The 19,623-nt window shown below is 40.5% G+C and overlaps 1 protein-coding gene across 1 annotated transcript in view; it reads left to right on the top strand.

Moving 5' to 3' along the window:
• KDM5A (lysine demethylase 5A) overlaps positions 1–19,623 on the top strand; it is a gene marked incomplete at both ends in the record, with an annotated part of 106,640 nt that overhangs the window by 24,675 nt on the left and 62,342 nt on the right. The window contains 5 exons of the mRNA XM_080706696.1: positions 6,420–6,525; positions 7,703–7,794; positions 8,713–8,871; positions 12,112–12,231; positions 14,577–14,735. Of these exons, the coding sequence (XP_080562822.1) occupies positions 6,420–6,525; positions 7,703–7,794; positions 8,713–8,871; positions 12,112–12,231; positions 14,577–14,735 (636 nt within the window). The remainder of the gene's footprint in view (positions 1–6,419; positions 6,526–7,702; positions 7,795–8,712; positions 8,872–12,111; positions 12,232–14,576; positions 14,736–19,623) is intronic.

Raw genomic sequence — 19,623 nt, 5'->3', positions numbered from 1 at the left:
GTGTGTGTGTGTGGGGGGGGGGTACTGGGGGTGGAACCCAGGGGCTTTTCTACCTCCGGACTATACTCTCAGATCTATTTTTTATATTTTATTTGGAAACAGGGTCTCACTAAGTTGCTGAGAGCCTCACTAAATAGCTGAGACTGGCTTTGAACCTGTGTGATCCTCCTGGCTCAGCCTCCCAAGCATGGAAATTACAAGCATGTGCCACCACGCCGGCTAATTTTTTATTCTTTATTTGAAACAGGGTCTCACTGAGTTGCAGAGGGCCTCACTAAGTAGCTGAGGCTGTCCGCGAACCGCCATCCTCAGGTCTCAGCCTCCTGAATGCTGGGATTACAATCATTCGCCACCACACCTGGCTAGGTATATTTTTTATACAGTAAAATGTATGTATCTTTTTTGTGTGTGTGATGTGATGTCTCTATGTTGCTCAAGATGACCTCTGACCTCTTGGGCTCAGGTGATCTTTCTTCTGCTCTCTTAGTAGCTGAGACTGCAGATGCACACCACTATACCTGGCTGCAGTGTATGTATCTTAAGCCAGAGTTGATGAATGTGTGCTCCTGTGGAACCGAAATTGGCACATACTATATATGTAATATATTTACCTTTTATTATTATGCAGTCTCCTTCACCAGTGGTAAAGAATGTTTGGTGTTATATTTATTCTTAGACTAATTGAAGTATTAGTATTCTTGGACTAATACTAACTTGGCTGGTTAGCATAACCAAGGTTATTTACAAAAGTGCAGAGATAAGTTTTGAATTCCATTTTGGTTGACATCATATTTCTCCCTCTCCTACTCTTTCTCTCTGTATATATTATTTTAGTAATCTGTATTGCATCCATCATTTGTTTATGTAGTCATAAACTTGTAAGGTGGTCTGTATTTATACTGGTTTTTCTTTTTATTATTAAAATAAATTATGGTTATTAGTCTATATTTAGAGATTGCCATTTATCTAAATTCAAAATTTAACACTGATTGTCATTTCAGCATGATCTCACCTTCATGTAATATATAATAGAATGTGAGATCATAGTAATTTAAACATTAACAAACTTTTTATATAAAAGGATACATTTTTTTCTTCTTTTTTTTTGTGGCACTAGGGATATAACCCAAGGGCTTTCTGCCTCTGGGATACACTCCCAGATCTATTTTATATTTTATTTGGAAACAGGGTCTCCCTAAGTCGCTGAGAGCCTCACTAAGTAGCTGAGGCTGGCTTCAAACCTGTGTGATCCTCCTGTCTCAGCCTCCCAAGTGCTGGGAGTACTGGGATTACAAGCTTGGGCTACCACGCCCGGCTCCATAAGGGTATATCTTCAACATAATAGTTTTAGGGGTAGGTAAGTAGGTTTAGGATTGGTATAGTGGGTCAACATTTTGATCAAGGATCCAGACTCATCTTTGTGCCTTGCTCTTTTAGTGTGGGGGCAACATGTTTCTTCCTAATCATAGTGTGGCTGCTACAGAGTCCATCATCTGGTTTTCTTTCTTTTTCTTTTTCTTTTTTTTTTTGCCAAAGATTTAAAGAAGTTTATTAGAAAGATAGAAATACAGAAAATAGAAATACAGCCCCATGCCAAAATGGCATGGGGGGGTGACTTGAAATGAATACAACAAAGGTCTTACATGTAGACTGGAATTTTTATACCCATGATTTCCATCTTGTTTACATAATTCTGAAGTAGTGAAATCCCTGTAAGGTACCTCCCCTTAATCCTGTAAGGTATCTCCCCCAGCAAGGTGTCTTTCATGAAGGGCAAGGTCAAAACCCTGCTCCATCTTCCCTAGATCATCATGTAGATCTGTCTTTAGATAAAGGCCTAGTTCTCTCCTAAGATCTGCCTTTAGATAGAGGAAGTCCTCGCTCTCCTCTATTGACTTATTAATTACTTTGAGCTAGGTTAATTTACATTGGAATGGTTGCCTGCTTTTAGGCAGAAACCAAGTCCTTGGACAGATTTGCCCCTCACCCAATTTTTGAAATATATTAATAATCATAGCTTTCTCAAATTTTCCTAGGCTATTCCCAATACTGGTACATTCCCCCCTTTGTCTAGTAACTTCCTGACACCTGTCAGGCCAAAGGTAGATACAGAAAATACATTTTGACATTTACAATTGTACAAACATTTAACATGAGCTCAATTCCCATTAATTTTTCCATTTCTATCACATGAATGTACCCCTCAGCAAAGGAATAAGGAGGTTGAGTCAGTCATAAACTGCTTCGAGCTAAACAGGGGCGAACTTGGGCCCCATCTTTAGGGTAACATTCATGCATGTAGTTGGCATGGTGGAATCAGATGGGTCTGTGCTGTGTGCGTCTATGATGATCCAAAGGGCCTGGATAGATGTCTGTCAGCAAGCTTTGACCCTATGAGACAACACTCACAATAGAGGTTAACCATGACAACCTAAACATAGCACTTAAATGAGAAATTAAAACTGTTTTGTTGACTTAGACTGAAACACACAAAAGTGTGATGTATTAAGTTTATTTTGCACCACGTGAATACAGAAATTAGTACTGTGGAGACCTGAAATAGGCTTTGGAATAAAGATTTTAGATGATTTGATGAGCACTAGGTCACCTGGACAAAACAGAATTTATCCTTTTTCTCTGGCACTGTTTGAAGTTTACTAAAAACTTGCTGGTAAGCTGACAATAGGGTAACATTGTTATCTAGGACTATGTCCCAGTCAGAAAAGATCTAAAAGTTTCTCCTGGAATATGAGTGAATCCAAGCTGCCAATCTTCACCTGGACGTGTGTCTCTAGATTGCTTGCCTGGAGGACTTAACAAACTTTTGGAATTAATTTCTAAAGCAAATTTCAAATCCCTGTATGATACAATTTAGTCTCCTGTAACTTTTTTTTCCAGTAAACAATCTTGAAGCCAGTTTTAAAGAATTATAGACTTTGGGGTCTCCCGATTTCATTGCCACAAGTAATCCTCTAGCCTTTCTATCCATAGTACACCCCTGCTGAACTCTAGCACCTTAAAACTTTAATTTTTCAAAAGGAGTAATATTGAAGACCATGCATATCTTATTTGAGCACACACCTTAGAAACTGTATTGTAAATTACCACGGAAATCCACGACATCATAAAAGCATCCCTAGTGTCTTAAAACATTAATTTCATCAAAGAAGAAAATTATTTAATCACCTCTCATAGGAGTCTAAATGGACAACTTTCCTGAAATTACCATTTTAGCCAAGACTGATTGAGCTTAAAAAATCATTGAGCAATAACTTTAGTGCAGCCAGCAAAAGAAAAAAAAAAACTTTTGTTAACAGAGGAGCTGAATTCTCTGGTGTGGCCAAGAATGGTTGAACGGGGAAGGTCATTCTGGACGCTGCAGGCTAAATCTTGAGTAAAGAGATGGCTCAGGGCTGGCCTGTTAGCCCCCCCCCCCCCCAACACACACCCTGGCTAAGCTTTTGGATCTTGGGGCCGGGAAAGAAGGGCAACGCCTTAGAACTGGCCTTTGAGATCTCACTGTGTGATTGCCTAAGGCTCTTTTAGTCAACTCAGGTGGTGGTAATTTACTGGGAACCTAGGTCTGGGGACCCCATTTCCCTTCAGAACTGGGGGCGCTCAGCCATGTAATGGTCCCCGTTTGCACCGTAAGCCAGGCGTCGGAGGGCCTATTTGGCCTCCTGGTTGAGAGCATTACTCCAGTGATGCCCTTGCTTTCCATCCTTAAAGCAGACTTGAGCCTACGCTTCTGTGCTCAGCCAGAGTTCTTACATGGCTTTTGTCCGTCTCTCTCTTTCCCTTTTCAAATCCCTGTTAAACCAAATTGGCAGCCTGCAGTCTGAGATGGCCTTCTGCTCTACCGGGTAAAGATTTAAGAATGCCAACACCTATTTTTTGAGTCCATGATGTAGCCTTATACTCAACCCTTAAGAAAGAACTGCATATGGACAGATTGAACTTAGACTCTCTCTCCCCACACTACCTTAGCCAAGGCTACCACAATTGTCTCAAACCTGCAATCATTAAAGAAATCTGGGTGGTCTCTGAAGTTAAAGAACAGCTGAAGATAAGCTACTTTAAACCTCCCTGGCTGGGCCATGTGTCTTTGTTCCTCAGCGCATACTGTAGCCATACTTGGGTGCAGAAAAAAAAAAAAAAAAACATGAGAGCTTCTTTAGCATTTGGGATCTAGCTTTTTCCTTCGCTTTGGAGAACACATGCGAGTGGAGATACAACCTCTACTTTGGATTGCTGGGATCCCCCTTGAGAGAGAAAGGGTGGGGTTTTAGTGGCCTGTCTGGGCAAGGTCGCCTCTGCCTCCCCAGAGCCTCCCACTTTAAAACCCGATGAATCTAGTATTTAGGATATTGCTGGAATCTTACTCCTTGCACTCCTAAAGCCAGTGGTCCAGCTGGGGGCTTCCAGCGTGGACCGCATGGAGCAGTTTAAGTGGCGTCACTGTCTACCAGAAAGCCGGGGCAGATATGGAGTTAAAAGCCACCTCCCTCCTGTTCTGCCCCCCCAGACTTTCACAGCACCTATCCCATCTCTCAACAAGGTTTTCTAGCTGACAATATTGCCTTTTTCCAAAAAATGATGTTATTAATTTGCTTCCCTGTAACTATTTCAATTTCTGAGAGGCCTAAGAATCCCAACCTGTCAGTGGCTGGGCGTGGCCGCCTACTGAGCTGCCTCCTCCCTGAGGGCTTTTCTTATGAAAATGGAGCTGTAACTGCCTGCTGAATGCCTGACAAAGTCTCCTGGGTGTGGCCATCAACCAGCAGACCTGCCTGGCAGAAACTTTTACCAGGTTTTTTTTTTTTTTTAGCTTTTGGAAAAGCTTACCTATTATGGCTTCCACTAGTTGCTGGTGACTACAACCTGCCATAGCGACCAACAGGGTGCACGTGGCCGCAGTTGCTAATGGCCACTCTTCCTAGACCCTGCCGCTAAAGACAAACTAGTCTATCTTCCGAAAACCAGTCTTTAACCACCGGAAAAAAAGCTTATTACCATTTCCTGGTTTGCATCTCCTGTTTGGGGGAGCTTTCTCTGTCCATTTACCCTCCTTTCGCGTATCTCCCTAGAACCTGTTTCCCATTGCGGGGGGGTCGGGGGGACACACACCTCACTGTTATTTAGAAATGGGTGCTGGCTAGCATCTGTTTGGGATTTTTTTTCTGGAGGTGGGCCATGGGCATTTCTCTTAGATTTAACCTTGTATAGGGCTTTTAAAAGTGTCCCATCTGTGATGTGGGCAGAATGGATGGGCACTCATTGGGCCTATCAAGCCTACAGTATTTAAAGGGGTTTCTTCCTGGAGGGGATTCGGCTGCCGGCTACTCCCTTGGTGGTGGTGGGGGGTTCCCCACGAGCCAGAATTGCCTCCCAGACGCCGGACAATCACAGTCATTCTGGGGGAACTCCTTATCGCTCCAGGAAGGTACATACCTTTTGGGGTGCAATGGTACTAGGACCATCGACGAGATGCCCTGGAAGTCACTTTCAGAGCTGTGGTGATACAAAGGCTGTTCTATAGCTGTTTTAAAGCTCAACAGCTCACCAGCTGGAGCTAAAACTGCTGCTGTTCCCCACTGGCCCCCAGGCCAAAAAGTCCTGTGAAAAATACAGAGCCACGTGCCCCACGTTGCCCCAAGATGTTGGGTGCCAAAAATGTTACGGATTGGGAAACTGTCCCCTGGGATCTTTGTTAGACCCCTGGGAATAATTTCCTGAAAACTCCCCAAAGAAACAAGCAGACAAACAGAAAAACACAGAAAAACAGAAAAAGGGGAAAAGATAGAAATACAGGAGATAGAAATACAGCCCCATGCCAAAATGGCATGAGGGGGTGACTTGAAATGAATACACCCCATCATCTGGTTTTCACCTGACTAACTCATAGCAGAAAGACAGGAATTGGAGCAAAAGGATTTACTCTTTGAGAAGATTTCCTTTTTTTTTAAGATTAAAAATCTTTCCTACTCCCTTCCAGTAAACTTAATCTGTTACTGGCCAAAACTAGATCATATCCCCACCCTAGAAGCAAATTGACAATTATGCTTTAATGGACAAGGGTGAATTTTATTTTGTGGAAAGGAATGTGAATGTTGCATGGTACTTTAGTGACCACTTTAAACTGTTGTAAATGAGGCAGTAACTTAATTTAGAGAGAAGAAATGGAATTACTTTTCCCCCCTTTCACTTTGAAGAGGCTCCTTAAACTTTTCTTAGGTAATAAATGCATGAACCAGCTGGGTTTTAGGGGTATGCATCTGTTGTCTCCACTACTTCAGGAGCTGGATACAAGAGAATCCCTTAGGCTCAGGAATTCTAGACCAGACTGGGCAGCATAGCAATCCCTCATCTAAATATATCTGGATAAATATGCTAATGTGAATTTCATTTATTATTTTTAGTCAGAATCTGGAGAATTGAATAGAAACACAGAACTGAAGAAACTTCAGATTTTTGGGGCAGGACCCAAGGTTGTGGGCCTGGCAATAGGAGCAAAAGATAAAGAAGGTAAAATCTGTTATTGTTCATGAAAAGAAATGAAGTCCAATAATATGACTGTAAAAAGATTCAAAGGAAATTTGAATTTCAATTTATGCTGGGGATTTAAGAATTATAAACTTGTAACTGTTTCCTGAGCAAAACCACCATTTTTAGAACAGATATCTTAAAGGTGTGAGGAGCAATATTATGTTGAATTTTTACGATATTAGAAGAGAGACTTTTCCTTCTCCATGTCTGTTATACATACAGAAATTTATTGCAGTTTTTAAGGCTAGTTTAGTTTCACCAATAATGGTGAAATGATTGGTTTCCATCTGGTGAAAAAAAGAGGATTTTCTGCCCTTTAGTATAAAAATATACTGGGAAGAGCTTAGAACATTTAAATTCTAATCATAATATTGATTTTTATAATTGTCCTAAATATCTTATGACACTGTTTAAATAATTTGAGTTTTTTCCCCCAAAAGCCTAGTTATTTTTTGGCTTTGTATGTTTGTTAATTGCTAATGCAAAAATTAAGTTCCACTATTCTCCCTATGTAACATGTCAATTTTAAAATTCATTTTAACAAAGAATAGGCTGGACATGTTTGACTATAAGAATTTAATGAAATGCAGTTACATTTCATTAGTTTATATGCATTTTATGATATGGCTAGTTAAGTCATATAATTCAAGTTTTGGACTGAACTGTGGAGGATCAGATAATATTGTTCCATCACTCAAAACATTCATTGTAATAGGATTTACTAAATACATAATGTTTTGTATTGCCCTTTTAAGAATTAAATACTTCACCTTTGTCACTTTTGTGCTAGTTGTATTGGCTGGCAGTGAACTTAAACTTTAATATTTTGGCTGGTAGAGCTCTTAAAAATTAATCCCTAACTTGAGAGTCCCTATAAGTCATACATACAGGCAATATGGCATTAATGGTTAAACTCTCTGGAGTTTGATTGCCTGGATTAGAATCACCAATCTGCCACTGACTGGCTGTGTGATTTTTGAGCAAGTTATCTATCTTCTATATACTTTAGATTCTCTCTCTTCAACCAGAGATATTAATATATCTACCTCATAGTGTGTTGAGATTTTAACTAATTTAAATAATTTTAAATAGTTTCTGGTCCATAGAAGCTCTCAACATTAGTTTTTACTATTATTATATAACTTTTTATTTCAAGATGAGGTCACCCGAAGAAGAAAAGTTACCAACAGGTCAGACGCATTTAACATGCAAATGAGACAACGGAAAGGAACTCTCTCTGTTAACTTTGTAAGTGTTTTGGGATGTGTCAGGAGGGAAAGGATTTATTTTAATTTTAGTTTTGCACTCTTTATCTTGGTGTACTACTGTTTAGCTTATTTGGTTAGGAGACTTGATGGCAAATCTAAAATTGCAGCATTCCTGTATATAAATGTTAACCTTGCTTTGTCTCACATGTATAGACTGTTTCCCCTGAATCACTCAGGGGAAATGAGAGAGTAAATAGGAATCTGTACATTTGGCCCTCTTATTCCTTGGTTCCACATCCTCAGGTTCAACCAAGAATAGATTGAAAATATTTTTTAAAAAGTTGTGTCTGTACTGAAGTTCAGATCGTTTTTCTTATCAGTTTTCCCTACAATATAGTATAACAACTATTTTACCTGGCATTTACATTATATTAGTTACTATAGTAATCTAGGTTACTATACTAGATTACTACAAGTAATCTAGAAATGAATACAGGAAGATAAGTGTAGATTATATGCAAATACTAAGCCATTTTATATAAGGGATTTGAGCATCTGTGGATTTTGGTATCTGAGACTGGGGTGGGGATCCTGGAACAAAATCCTGGAAGATACCAAGGCTATCTGTAAATCATTGAGGTGTTTGCCAAAAATATTTCTATTACATAAGAAGAATTAACATTTAAAAAAATAAAATTTTAGATCTCTAGATTTGTAGTTTTTATTCTTATAACCCGATATGCTTCTATTAGTTTGCCTGTGAAAGCTCTGGAGGGAAATTTAGGGAGTTTTTATGAAAAGCTATTGAAATAGAATTATTTAAAATATTCAGGATTTAAATTATGTTTACTTTTTATATATATTATTTCTAGTGTATATTATTAAGGAGTTCCTTGTGAAATGTAATATTCTCTTTTATAGAAAATAGGTTTTTATTTTTATTTATTTATTTTAACAGGTTGATCTCTACGTGTGTATGTTTTGTGGTCGGGGAAACAATGAGGATAAACTGCTTTTGTGTGATGGATGTGATGACAGCTATCATACATTTTGTCTAATTCCACCACTGCCTGATGTGCCTAAAGGAGACTGGAGGTGTCCTAAATGTGTTGCTGAGGTACATACCTAACCTCTATGGATCCTTTTAAAAAAAAAATAGTACACACACACATGCATGCGCGTGCGAACACACACACACACACACACACACACACACACACACACACACACACACACACCCGACATGTTCCAAAGACCTTGTCCCACTCTATTTATTTATTTATTTATTTTGGTGGTACTGGGGATGGAACCCAAGGGTCTTCTACCTCCAGGCTACACTCCCAGACCTATTTTATATTTTATTTGGAAACAGGGTCTCTTAAACCAGCTGAGGCTGGCCTCGAACCTGCACGATCCTCCTGTCTCAGCCTCCCAAGCGCGGGGATTACAAGCGTCTGCCACTACGCCCGGCTTTATTTTTTAATATTATTTATTTATCTATCTATCTATTTAGGTACAGGGGATTGACCCCATGGGCATTCTACCTCTGAGCTACACTCCCAACCCTTTTTATTTTTTTGTTTTTGAAACAGGGTCTTACTAGGTTGTTGAGGGTTTTCTCCAATCTCAAGCACCCAAGTACTGGGATTATAGTAGTGTGTACCATCCCAGGTCCACTTTGTTGTTCAGTGTTCAAAATTTCCAAGATTTTAAAGAGAACTTTATTGGCTGGAAATGGAATGACTATAATGTGGCAGCATGCCTTTAAAGTTTCTTTTTTATGACTATTAGATAATCCTATTTATTGTTTCAGTTTAATTTGATTTATCAGAATATTTATATGGCTGGAATAGAAATGAAGAAAACCTATAGAACTTTTCAAAAACTAACCTGTAGCCGGGCGTGGTGGCGCACGCTTGTAATCCCAGCACTTACGAGGCAGAGACTAGAGGATTGCGGTTCGCAGACAGCCTCAGCTACTTAGTGAGGCCCTCTGCAACTCAGTGAGACCCGGTTTCAAAATAAAGAATAAAAAATAGGGTAGGGGGTGTAGCTCGGAGGTCGAATGTCCCTGGGTTCCAGCCCCAGACCCGCAAAAAAAAAAAAAAAACCCCAAAACAAAACAAAACAAACTAACATGTAATTAGACATGAAGCCTTAGAATTTGGATTCCTCCCCCTATACTGGGGATGAACCCAGGGCCATTCTATCTCTGAGCCACACCCAAGCCCTTTTATTTTGAAATAACCTAGGGCTTCACTAGGTTGCTGAGGCTGGCCTTGAACCTGTGACCTTCCTGTCTCAGCCTCCTAGCTTCTCTGAATTTTGACTTCTCTGACTTGTCTGTTCTGTACTTCTTCCCCCCCCCCCCCCCCCAGTACTGGGGATTGACCCAGGGGCTTTCTACCTCTGAGCCAAACCATCAGCCCTATTTTTTTATTTTTTATTTTGAAATAGGTTTCACTAAGTGGAGGAGGGTCTCACTAAGTAGCTGAGGCTGGCTGTGAACTGTGATCCTCCTGTCTCGGCCTCTCAAGTACTGGGATCACAAACATGTGCCACCATGCCAGGCTGTACTGCACTTCTAATTGAAGGTGGTGGTGTCATTGTCAAGTACCTGGGCTCTTGACTTTGTTGTTACTATTATTGTGGTGCTAGGGGTTGCACCAGGGCATTCTGCCTCCGAGCGACACCCCCAACCCATTTACTCCTTCATCCATTTATTTATTGTGGCACTGGTGATTGAACCTAGGGGCAGTCTACCTACAAGCTACACAGCTACACCCTCAGCTCTTTTGCTTTTTTTTTTTTCTTTTCTTTTTTTTTTTTGATACAGGATCTTGCTAGATTGCTGAGAGGCTGGCTCCATTGCTGAGGCTGGCCTTTAACCTGCTATCCTTCTGTTCAGCTTCCCAAGTAATGAGATTACAGGCATGCATGACAGCATCTGGCTCCTTAGTTTTTGTTTTTATTTATTTATTTTGGTACTGGGGTGAAACCCAGGGGCTTTTCTACCACTGGGCTGTACTCCCAGACCTATTTTTTATACTTTTTTGGAAACAAGGTTTCACTAAGTAGCTGAGGCTGGCTTCCAGCCTGTGTGATCCTCCTGTCCTAGACTCCTAAGCACTGGGATTACAAGTGTGCGCCACTACGCCCAGCATATTTTTTGTTTTGAAACAGGATTTGGTAGGTTGCTAGAGTTTCACTAAATTGCTGGGACTCATCTTAAATTACTGATCCTCCTATCTCAGCCTCCCAATTACTAGAATTACATGTGTGTACCACCATGCCTTGGCTGTTGACTTTTTTTTTTATATGTGTGTGTGCAGGGGGGGGAGATTGCAGGGGATTGAACCCAGGAGCATTCTACCTCTCAGCTACACCCCCAGCCCTATTTTATTTTTTATTTTGAACAAACAGAGTTTCACTAAATTCCTGAAGGCCTCACTAAGTTGTTGAGGCTGGCCTTGAACCTACCATCCTCCTTTCTCAATCTCCCAAGTACTGGTATTACAGGCATGGGCTACCATATCCGGCTCTGTTTACTTTAACAGTAAATTAGGATAGAGGACTGAAGAGAAGGAATTGACTAAGTATATCTAAATATATTCAGAGATCTTTTATGGTCTTTGAATTATTATTTGCTACTGTGCTCAAGAATAAATGATTCAGAGGCAGTTCTACTATAAATGAATGTATGTGTATTTTTTTTTTCTGGTACTGGGGATGGAACTCAGGGGCATTCTATGAGCTACATTCCTAGCCCTTTTTTTTATTCTTTATTTTGAAACAGGGTCTCACTGAGAGTGGCAAAGGGCCTTACTAAGTAGCTGAGGCTGTCTGTGAACCAAAATCCTGTCTCAGCCTCTCAAATGCTGGGATTACAAGCATGCACGACCACGCCCGGCTGACAATATGTTTTAAGACAGTTATTTTTCTAACCTGGTAGCCTAGCAGTCTATCAGTTACCCCAATATTTATGGCCTTTTTCCTCCATGAATATTTATTTTCTCCGTGGCTGGATCTAGTGGATGCTAAAAATGATAAGCATCCCTGGGCTTAATTCCAAGTTATAACTCTCTGGTACCTCTCTTGGTGCTAGAGCCTAATGCCTCCTCCAGAATTAAAAGTCGTCCCATTAGCACCTTTCTATTGGAAGACTGAAAATGCAGTTCAGGTTCTACAACATTATTTCCTTATAAGCTGTGAATAACCAACACTTGTTTTGCTGTTAGGGTTGATTGGATATGCTTCACCTTGGGAAATGGTCAAAAGAGCTAGATCTGTGAGCTTTAAAACCTTTTTCAGATTCAATGCATTAATCTTAGGTACATGTACATTTGTTTATTTCCAGGAATGTAACAAACCTCGAGAAGCTTTTGGATTTGAACAAGCTGTACGAGAGTATACACTTCAGAGCTTTGGAGAGATGGCAGATAATTTTAAATCTGACTATTTCAATATGCCAGTTCATGTGAGTAGCTACCTTTTAGGTTAGTTTGAAAAACTGCACTGATTTATCTGAGTCTAAAGCTTTTGGTTGCTTTTCACTTTATTTATTTATTTATTTATTTATTTATTTATTTATTTGGGTCTGGGGATGGAAACCAGGGGCATTCAACCTCTGAGTTACACCCTCTGGCCTATTTTGTATTTTTATTTTGAAACTGGGTCTCACTTAGTTGCAGAGGGCTTCACAAAGTAGTTGAGGCTGCCTGCAAACCGCCATCCTCCAGTCTCATCCTCCCAAATGGTGGAATTACAAACTTTTCACTTTCAAAATGTACGAAGCAGGCAGATTTTAAAATTAGGATACTGGCATCTGTTTGTATCTGTTTTACGCTCATAATGTGGTAGTTTGTAATCTCCTATTGAAAAATCTATTTTGATGCCTGAATTATTATTCCTCCAGGAGGAATAATAATTCCTCCAGGAGGAATAATAATAATTATTTCTGAGTAATCCTTTGCAGAAAAGCATGAAGTAATTGACTTGCTTTTGTTTAGATATTTGTAATATGGAGCTAGCTTCTTTTCCTAGAGAATCTTTGCTTTTTTAGTTACTAACAAAATTTGCCAAAGTTAGTAACATTCAGCCTTGTTTCATTTTCTTTTCCTCACTGATATGCTAGTTCTTCTTCTTCTTCTTCTGGGTTTTTTTTTTTTTTTTTTTTTTTTTTTTTTTTGGTGGCACTGGAGATGGAACCCAGGGGCATTCTGCCTCTGAGCTACATCCCCAGCCCTATTTTTTTTAATTTTTTAATTTTTAAAAATTTATTATTATTTTATTATTATTATTTTATTTTATTTATTTTTTGCAGGTCTGGGGATGGAACCCAGGGGCATTTGCCGTTCGAGCTACACCCCCTGCCCCAATTTTTTATTCTTTATTTTGAAATAGGGTCTCACTAAGTTGCGGAGGGCCTCACTAAGTAGTAGCTGAGGCTGTCCGCAAACCGTGATCCTCAAGTCTCAGCCTCCCAGATGCTGGGATTACAAGCGTGCGCCACCACGCCTGGCTTTTATTTTTATTTTTTTGTGGGTCTGGGGATGGAACCCCCCAGGGGTATTTGACCTCCAAGCCACACCCCCTGCCCTATTTTTTATTCTTTATTTTGAAACCAGGTCTCACTGAGTTGCAGAGAGCCTCACTAAGTAGCTGAGGCTGTCTGTGAACCATGATCCTCCGGTCTCAGCTTCCCAGATGCTGGGACTATAAGCATGCGCCACCATGCCCAGCTTCTATTTTTTTTTTTTTTTTCTCGCTACCAGGGATGGAACCCAGGGGCATTCTATCTCCGAGCTACACCCCTAGCTTTATCTTTTATTCTTCATTTTGAATCAGGGTCTCACTGAGTTGCAAAAGACCTCACTAAATAGCTGAGGCTATCCCCAAACAGTGATCCTCCCATCTCAGCCTCCCAAATGCTGGGATTATAAGCGTGCGCCACCATGCCTGGCTTCTTATTTTTTATTTTGAAGCAGGGTCTCACTAAATTGCAGAGGGCTTCATAGCTGAAGCTGGCCATGAACCTCTATCCTCCTGTCTCAGCTTCCCAAGTACTGGGATTACAAGTGTGAGCCGCTACCCTGGCCTGGTTACTAGTTCATTTTTGTCCTTCTTAGTTACTAAGTAGCTTCTTTTAGATAAAGGCAGTTCAAAACCACACCTGTGGTCTCAGTACTTGAGAGGCTGAGACAAGAGAATCACAGGTTCAAGGCCAGCCTCTGCAACTTTATTCTCAGCAACTTAGACTCAATTAGAATAGAAGAAAAATGAGTGGGGGGTGACTTGGAGGTAGAATGCCCCTCGATTCAATCTCAGTCTCTGTCTGGTCTTGTCTGCCTCCATTCCCCTCCCCAACCCACACATGCACACACAAACAAAAAGGCAGTTCAAATTCACTATATTTTTCTCTCTTTCTTTTTTGTGGTTCTAGAAATTGAATCTAGGGCCATTCTACCCCTCAGTTATACCCCTAGCCCTATTTTATGTCTTATTTGGTAACAGGGTCTTTACTTTCCTAAGGATCTTCCTAAGTTGATGAGGCTGGCTTTGAACCTGCAATCTTCCTGTCTTAGTCTTCCAGGTACTGGTATTACAGATGTATGCCACCATGTCCAGGCCTTCATTTTGTTTTTCTGAATATCCATGTTAATTTTAGCTTTTCCCCAGTCTTAGGAGAGAAAACTAGGACTCTAATAATTTCTGCTCTGGGAAATGGAAGGCTTTTATTTCTTCATGAATTTGTGTTTATTGGGCTTGTGTATTATGTTATAGTTATATTGGGTTAATAATCTATTTTGTTTTTCTGTGTAGATGGTCCCCACAGAATTAGTAGAAAAGGAGTTTTGGCGGCTGGTGAGCAGCATTGAAGAAGATGTTATTGTAGAATATGGAGCTGATATCTCCTCAAAAGACTTCGGAAGTGGATTTCCTGTAAAAGATGGTCGGAGAAAGATGTTGCCAGAAGAAGAGGTACACGTAGTATTATTTAAATTTATGCTTACCACAAGCTGATTTAGCCTTTGCATAGAAAACTACCTTTCTTTTATTGTAATTAGTTGTCTTTAGCATCAGTTTAATATATTAAAAATTTTAAATGTTGAATATAGTATAAACACAAGAATGAACCTTCCCTCTTCAGTATGTGAAAATCAGGTTCAGTTTTTCCCTTTCTAATGGAAGGCAGTTATACTCTAATTTCTTTCTCTCTTCTTTCTTTCTTTTCTTCTCTTTTCTTTTTGTGATACTGGGGGTGAAACCCAGGGGCATTCTACCTCCGAGCTACACCTACAGCCCTATTTTTTATTCTTTATTTTGAAGCAGTCTCAATGAGTTGCAAAGGGCCTCACTAAGTAGCTGAGCTATCCGTGAACCGTAGTCCTCCTGTTTCAGCCTCCCAAATGCTGGGATTACAAGCGTGCGCCCCCACGCCTGGCTTAAAATTTACATTTTAGCTGGGCATGATGACACACGCTTGTAATCCTAGTACTTGGGAGGCTGAGAGGAGATTACAGGTTCACAGCCAGCCTCAGCCACTTAGACCTTGTTTCAAAATAGGGAATAAAAAATAGGGCTGGGGTATAGCTTGGTGGTAGAATGTCACTGGGCTAATTCCCCAGTACTGCCAAAAAAAAAAAAATTACATTTTTTTTTCTGGGTGTGTTGACCAATGCCTGTAATCCCATTAATCCCATGTAATCCCTTTATTACTTGGGAGGGTGAGACCAAGAGGATTGGAGGTTCAAAGCCAGCCTCAGTAATTAGTGAGGGTCTCAGCAACAGTGAGGTTCTGTTTCCAAATAAAAAATAAAATCTCATTCACACAAAAAAGATTACATTTTATTGATATGTCCTGAATTAAGTTTTATTCAGTAGCTAGGCAGATAGTCTTTCAAGTATGCATTCAAACTAACATATATATGAAGTCCTGTCACAGGGAAATATGTAAAGCTGGATTGAGATGATCATTCACTTCTCTTTTCTTTGATCCTTGCCACTTTTTCTCTCTATATGTATAAGTGGCAGTGATCTATGAGTTTTATCTCCGGTTTAAAAAATGTACTTAGGACGCACCAGTAATCCCAGCTACTAAGGAGGCTAAGACAGGAGGATTGCTGATTGAAGCCCGAGGATGTAGATTAGCTAGAGAGTACTTGCCTAGCATCTTGTGAAGCCCTGGGTTTAATGTAGTGTGCATCATGCCTGGCAAGGGCAGAACTTTAAGCAAGTTTTGTGAAGGATAGCATTCTCAGGCCTGCTATGTTATTCTTTATGCATACTTCTATTGGCAGTCTCTTTCTTTTTCTCCCTCTCTCTCCCTCTCCTTTTCTCTTTCTCTCCCCCTTTCTCCTTCCCTCTCTCTCTCTTTCTCTCTTTGTGTGTTTGTATATGGTACTAGAGATTGAACCCAGGAGCATTTTATCTCTGAGCTACTACACCCTCAGTCCTATTATATATATTTTTATTTTGAAACAGGATCTCATTGAGTTGCTGAAGCTAACCTTAAATCTGCAATCCTCCTGTGCCAGCCTCTCAAGTACGGGGATTACAGGTATATGTCACTACTCCTGGCTGACTGTTTCTCTTAGATAGTAGTAGTTCATTTAAACTATTAAGATTGATTTAAGTCGGGCGTGGTGGCACACACTTGCATTTGGGAGGCTGAGTCAGGAGGATCGTGGTTCATGGCCAGCCTCAGCTACTTAGTGAGGACCTTTGCAACTCATTGAGACCATGTTTCAAAAATAAAGAATAAAAATAAGGCCGGGTGTGTAGCTCGGAGGTAGAATGCCACTGGGTTCCATCTCCAGTATCCTAAAAAAAAAAAAAAAAATTGATGCAATCAGTGGTAATATATTATGAAATTCTGTTTACTTTATTTATGTTTGAAATTTGCCATAAAGAAAAGTCTGACAAGCTGGGCATGGTGGCGCACGCTTGTAATCTCGGCATTCAGGAGGTTGAGACCAGAGGATCACAGTTCATGGACAGCCTCAGCTACTTAGTGAGGCCCTCTGCAACTTAGTGAGACCCTGTTTCAAAATAAAGAATAGGGCAGGAGGTATAGCTCAGAGGTCGAATGCTTCTGGGTTCCATTCCCAGACCCGCCAAAAAAAAAAGAAAGAAAGAAAGAAAGAAAAGTAAAGTCTGACAGTATTTAAAGATACTGTTAATTATTGTTTTCTTTTTAAATTTTTATTTTTTACAATACTACTCAGGGGCATTCTACCTCCGAGCTGTACCCCAGTCCTATTTTTTATTCTTTATTTTGAAACAGGGTCTCACTGAGTGTAAAAGGCCTCACTTAAGTAACCAAGGCTGGCCTCAAACCACGATCCTGCTGTCTCAGCCTCCAAAATGCTGGGATTACAAGCATGCGCCACCACGCCCTGCTATGTCCCTTTTGAATATAGGATAAAATCTAAATCTATTAGTCCAAAACTTAAGATGGAATATCTAATTTCTTTTCTAGTTTTATTTCATGTATGTATGTATGTATGTATGTATGTATGTATATGTATGTATTTTTTTTTGGTATTGGGGATTAAATCCAGGGCCTTCTACCCCCTACATTCTCAGCCCTGTTTTTTTTTTTTTTTTTTTTTTTTTTTTTTGGTGGTACTGGGGATGGAACCCAGGGGCATTCTACCTCTGAGTGACACCCCAGCCCTATTTTTTTTATTCTTTCTAAATTTTTTTTTTTTTTTTTGGTGGTACTGAGGGGTGGAACCAAGAGGCCTTCTACCTCCGGGCTATACTCCCAGACTTTTTTTATATTTTATTTGGAAACAGGGTCTCACTATGTTGCTGAAAGCCTCACTAAGTAGCTGAGGCTGGCTTCGAACCTGTGCGATCGTCCTGTCTCAGCCTCCCAAGTGGGAGGATTACAAGCGTGCACCACCACGCCCGGCTATTCTTTCTAATTTTGATACAGGGTCTCACTCAGTTGCGAAGGGCCTTGCTTAGTAGTTAAGGCTGTTAATGAACCGTGATCCTTCAGTCTGAGCCTCTTGAATGCTGGGATTATAAGTGAGCGCCACCATGCCCGGCTTCCCTTATTTATCTATTTTTTTTTTTTCCTTAGTGGTACTGGGGATTGAACCCAGGGGCTTTCTACCTCTGAGCTATATCCCCAGCCCTATTATTATTATTTTTTTTATGGTACAGAGGATGGACTCGGGCATTTTATCTCCGAGCTACACCCCCAGCCTTATTTTTTTTTATTCTTTTTTTTTTTTTGTGGTGCTGGGGATGGAACCCAAAGGCTTTCTACCTTCGGGCTATACTCCCAGGCCTATTTTCTATTTTATTTGGAAACAGGTCTAACTAAGTTGCCGAGAGCCTCACTAAGTAGCTGAGGCTGGCTTCAAAGCTGTGTCATCCTCCTGTCTCAGCCTTCTAAGCACTGGGATACAAGCATGTGCCACCACTCCCAGTTATTTTATTCTTTATTTTGAAACAAGGTATCACTGAGTTGCAGAAGGGCTTAACTAAGTAGCTAAGGCTGTCTGCAAACCAGGATCCTTCTGTCTCAGTCTCCCAAATGCTGAGATTACAACTGTGTGCTACCACCCCTGGCTTTTATTTTCCTCATTAAGTTGCTGAGGATGGCTGCGAACCTGTGATCCTCCTTTCTCAGCCTTCTAAGTACTGGGTTTACAAGCTTGTGCCATCATGCCTGGCTTTTTAAAAATTTGAAACAGCATCTTGCTAGGTTGATGAATCTCAGTACTTGCTGAGGCTGTCCTTGAACCTATGATCCTCCTGTTTAAGTCTCCCAAGCTGAAATTACAGCCATGCCCCACCATACCCATTTCTCTTTCCTGGATTTCTGGGTATGACTGTTCCTACTCTGCCTCTTCATCAGTTAGACTAGTATATTCTCTCTCTTCTACCTTTTATATTTCTGTAGCTCTGCTGACCAGAATGTTTATTGAAATCTTTGGTTTTGTGTTTTGGTGCTGGATATTGTTCCTTGTTTGTGTTAAGCAAATGCTGTACCACTAAACTACACCTCCAGCCCCTATTCAAATATATATATTTTTTCTTTTGCAGTACTGGGAATTGAACCCAGGGACATTCTACTTCTGAGCTATACCCCCAGCCCTATTTTTTTTCCCCCCTTTGGTACTGGGGATGGAACCCAGGGGATTTTCTACCTCCAGGCTATACTCCCAGACCTATTTTATTCTTTATTTGGAAACAAGGTCTCACTAGGTTGCTGAGAGCCTCACTAAGTAGCTGAGGCTGGCTTTGAACCTGTGCGATCCTCCTGTCTCAGCCTCCCAAGGGGTGGGGATTACAAATGTGTGCCACCACGCTCGGTGCTCTATTTTTTATTCTTTATTTTGATTACAGGCATGGTGGTTTGTCACCTCGCCTGGCTTGTCTATTTTCTTTTTTTTAAATATTTTTATTTGGAAACAGGTTCTCTTAAGCCAGTGGGGCTGTCTTTGAACTTGCATGATCCTCCTGTCTCTGCCTCACAACCGCGGTATTTTTTATTCTTTATTTTGAAACAAGATCTCACTATGTTACTGAGGGCCTCGCTAAGCTGAGCTGGTTACAAACCTGTGATCCTTTTTTTTTTTTTTTTTTTTTTTGGTGTAGTACTGGGAATGGAGCTCAAGGGCTTTCTACCTCTGGGTTACACTCCCAGACCTTTTTTATATTTTATTTGGAAACAGGGCCCCACTAAGTTGCTGAGAGCCTCACTAAGTAGCTCAGGCTGGCTTCAAACTTGTGCCGATCCTCGTGTCTCAGCCTCCGGAGTACTGGGATTACAAATGTGCTCCTCCACGCCCAGCTTCTGTAGTCCTTGTGTCTCAGCCAAGTTATACCACTAAGGATAAGGTAGAAT

This window comes from Muscardinus avellanarius, assembly GCF_963383645.1.
Source record: "Muscardinus avellanarius genome assembly, chromosome: 11".
Classification (NCBI taxonomy): domain Eukaryota; kingdom Metazoa; phylum Chordata; class Mammalia; order Rodentia; family Gliridae; genus Muscardinus; species Muscardinus avellanarius.
This window is presented reverse-complemented; position numbering and strand designations above follow the sequence as displayed.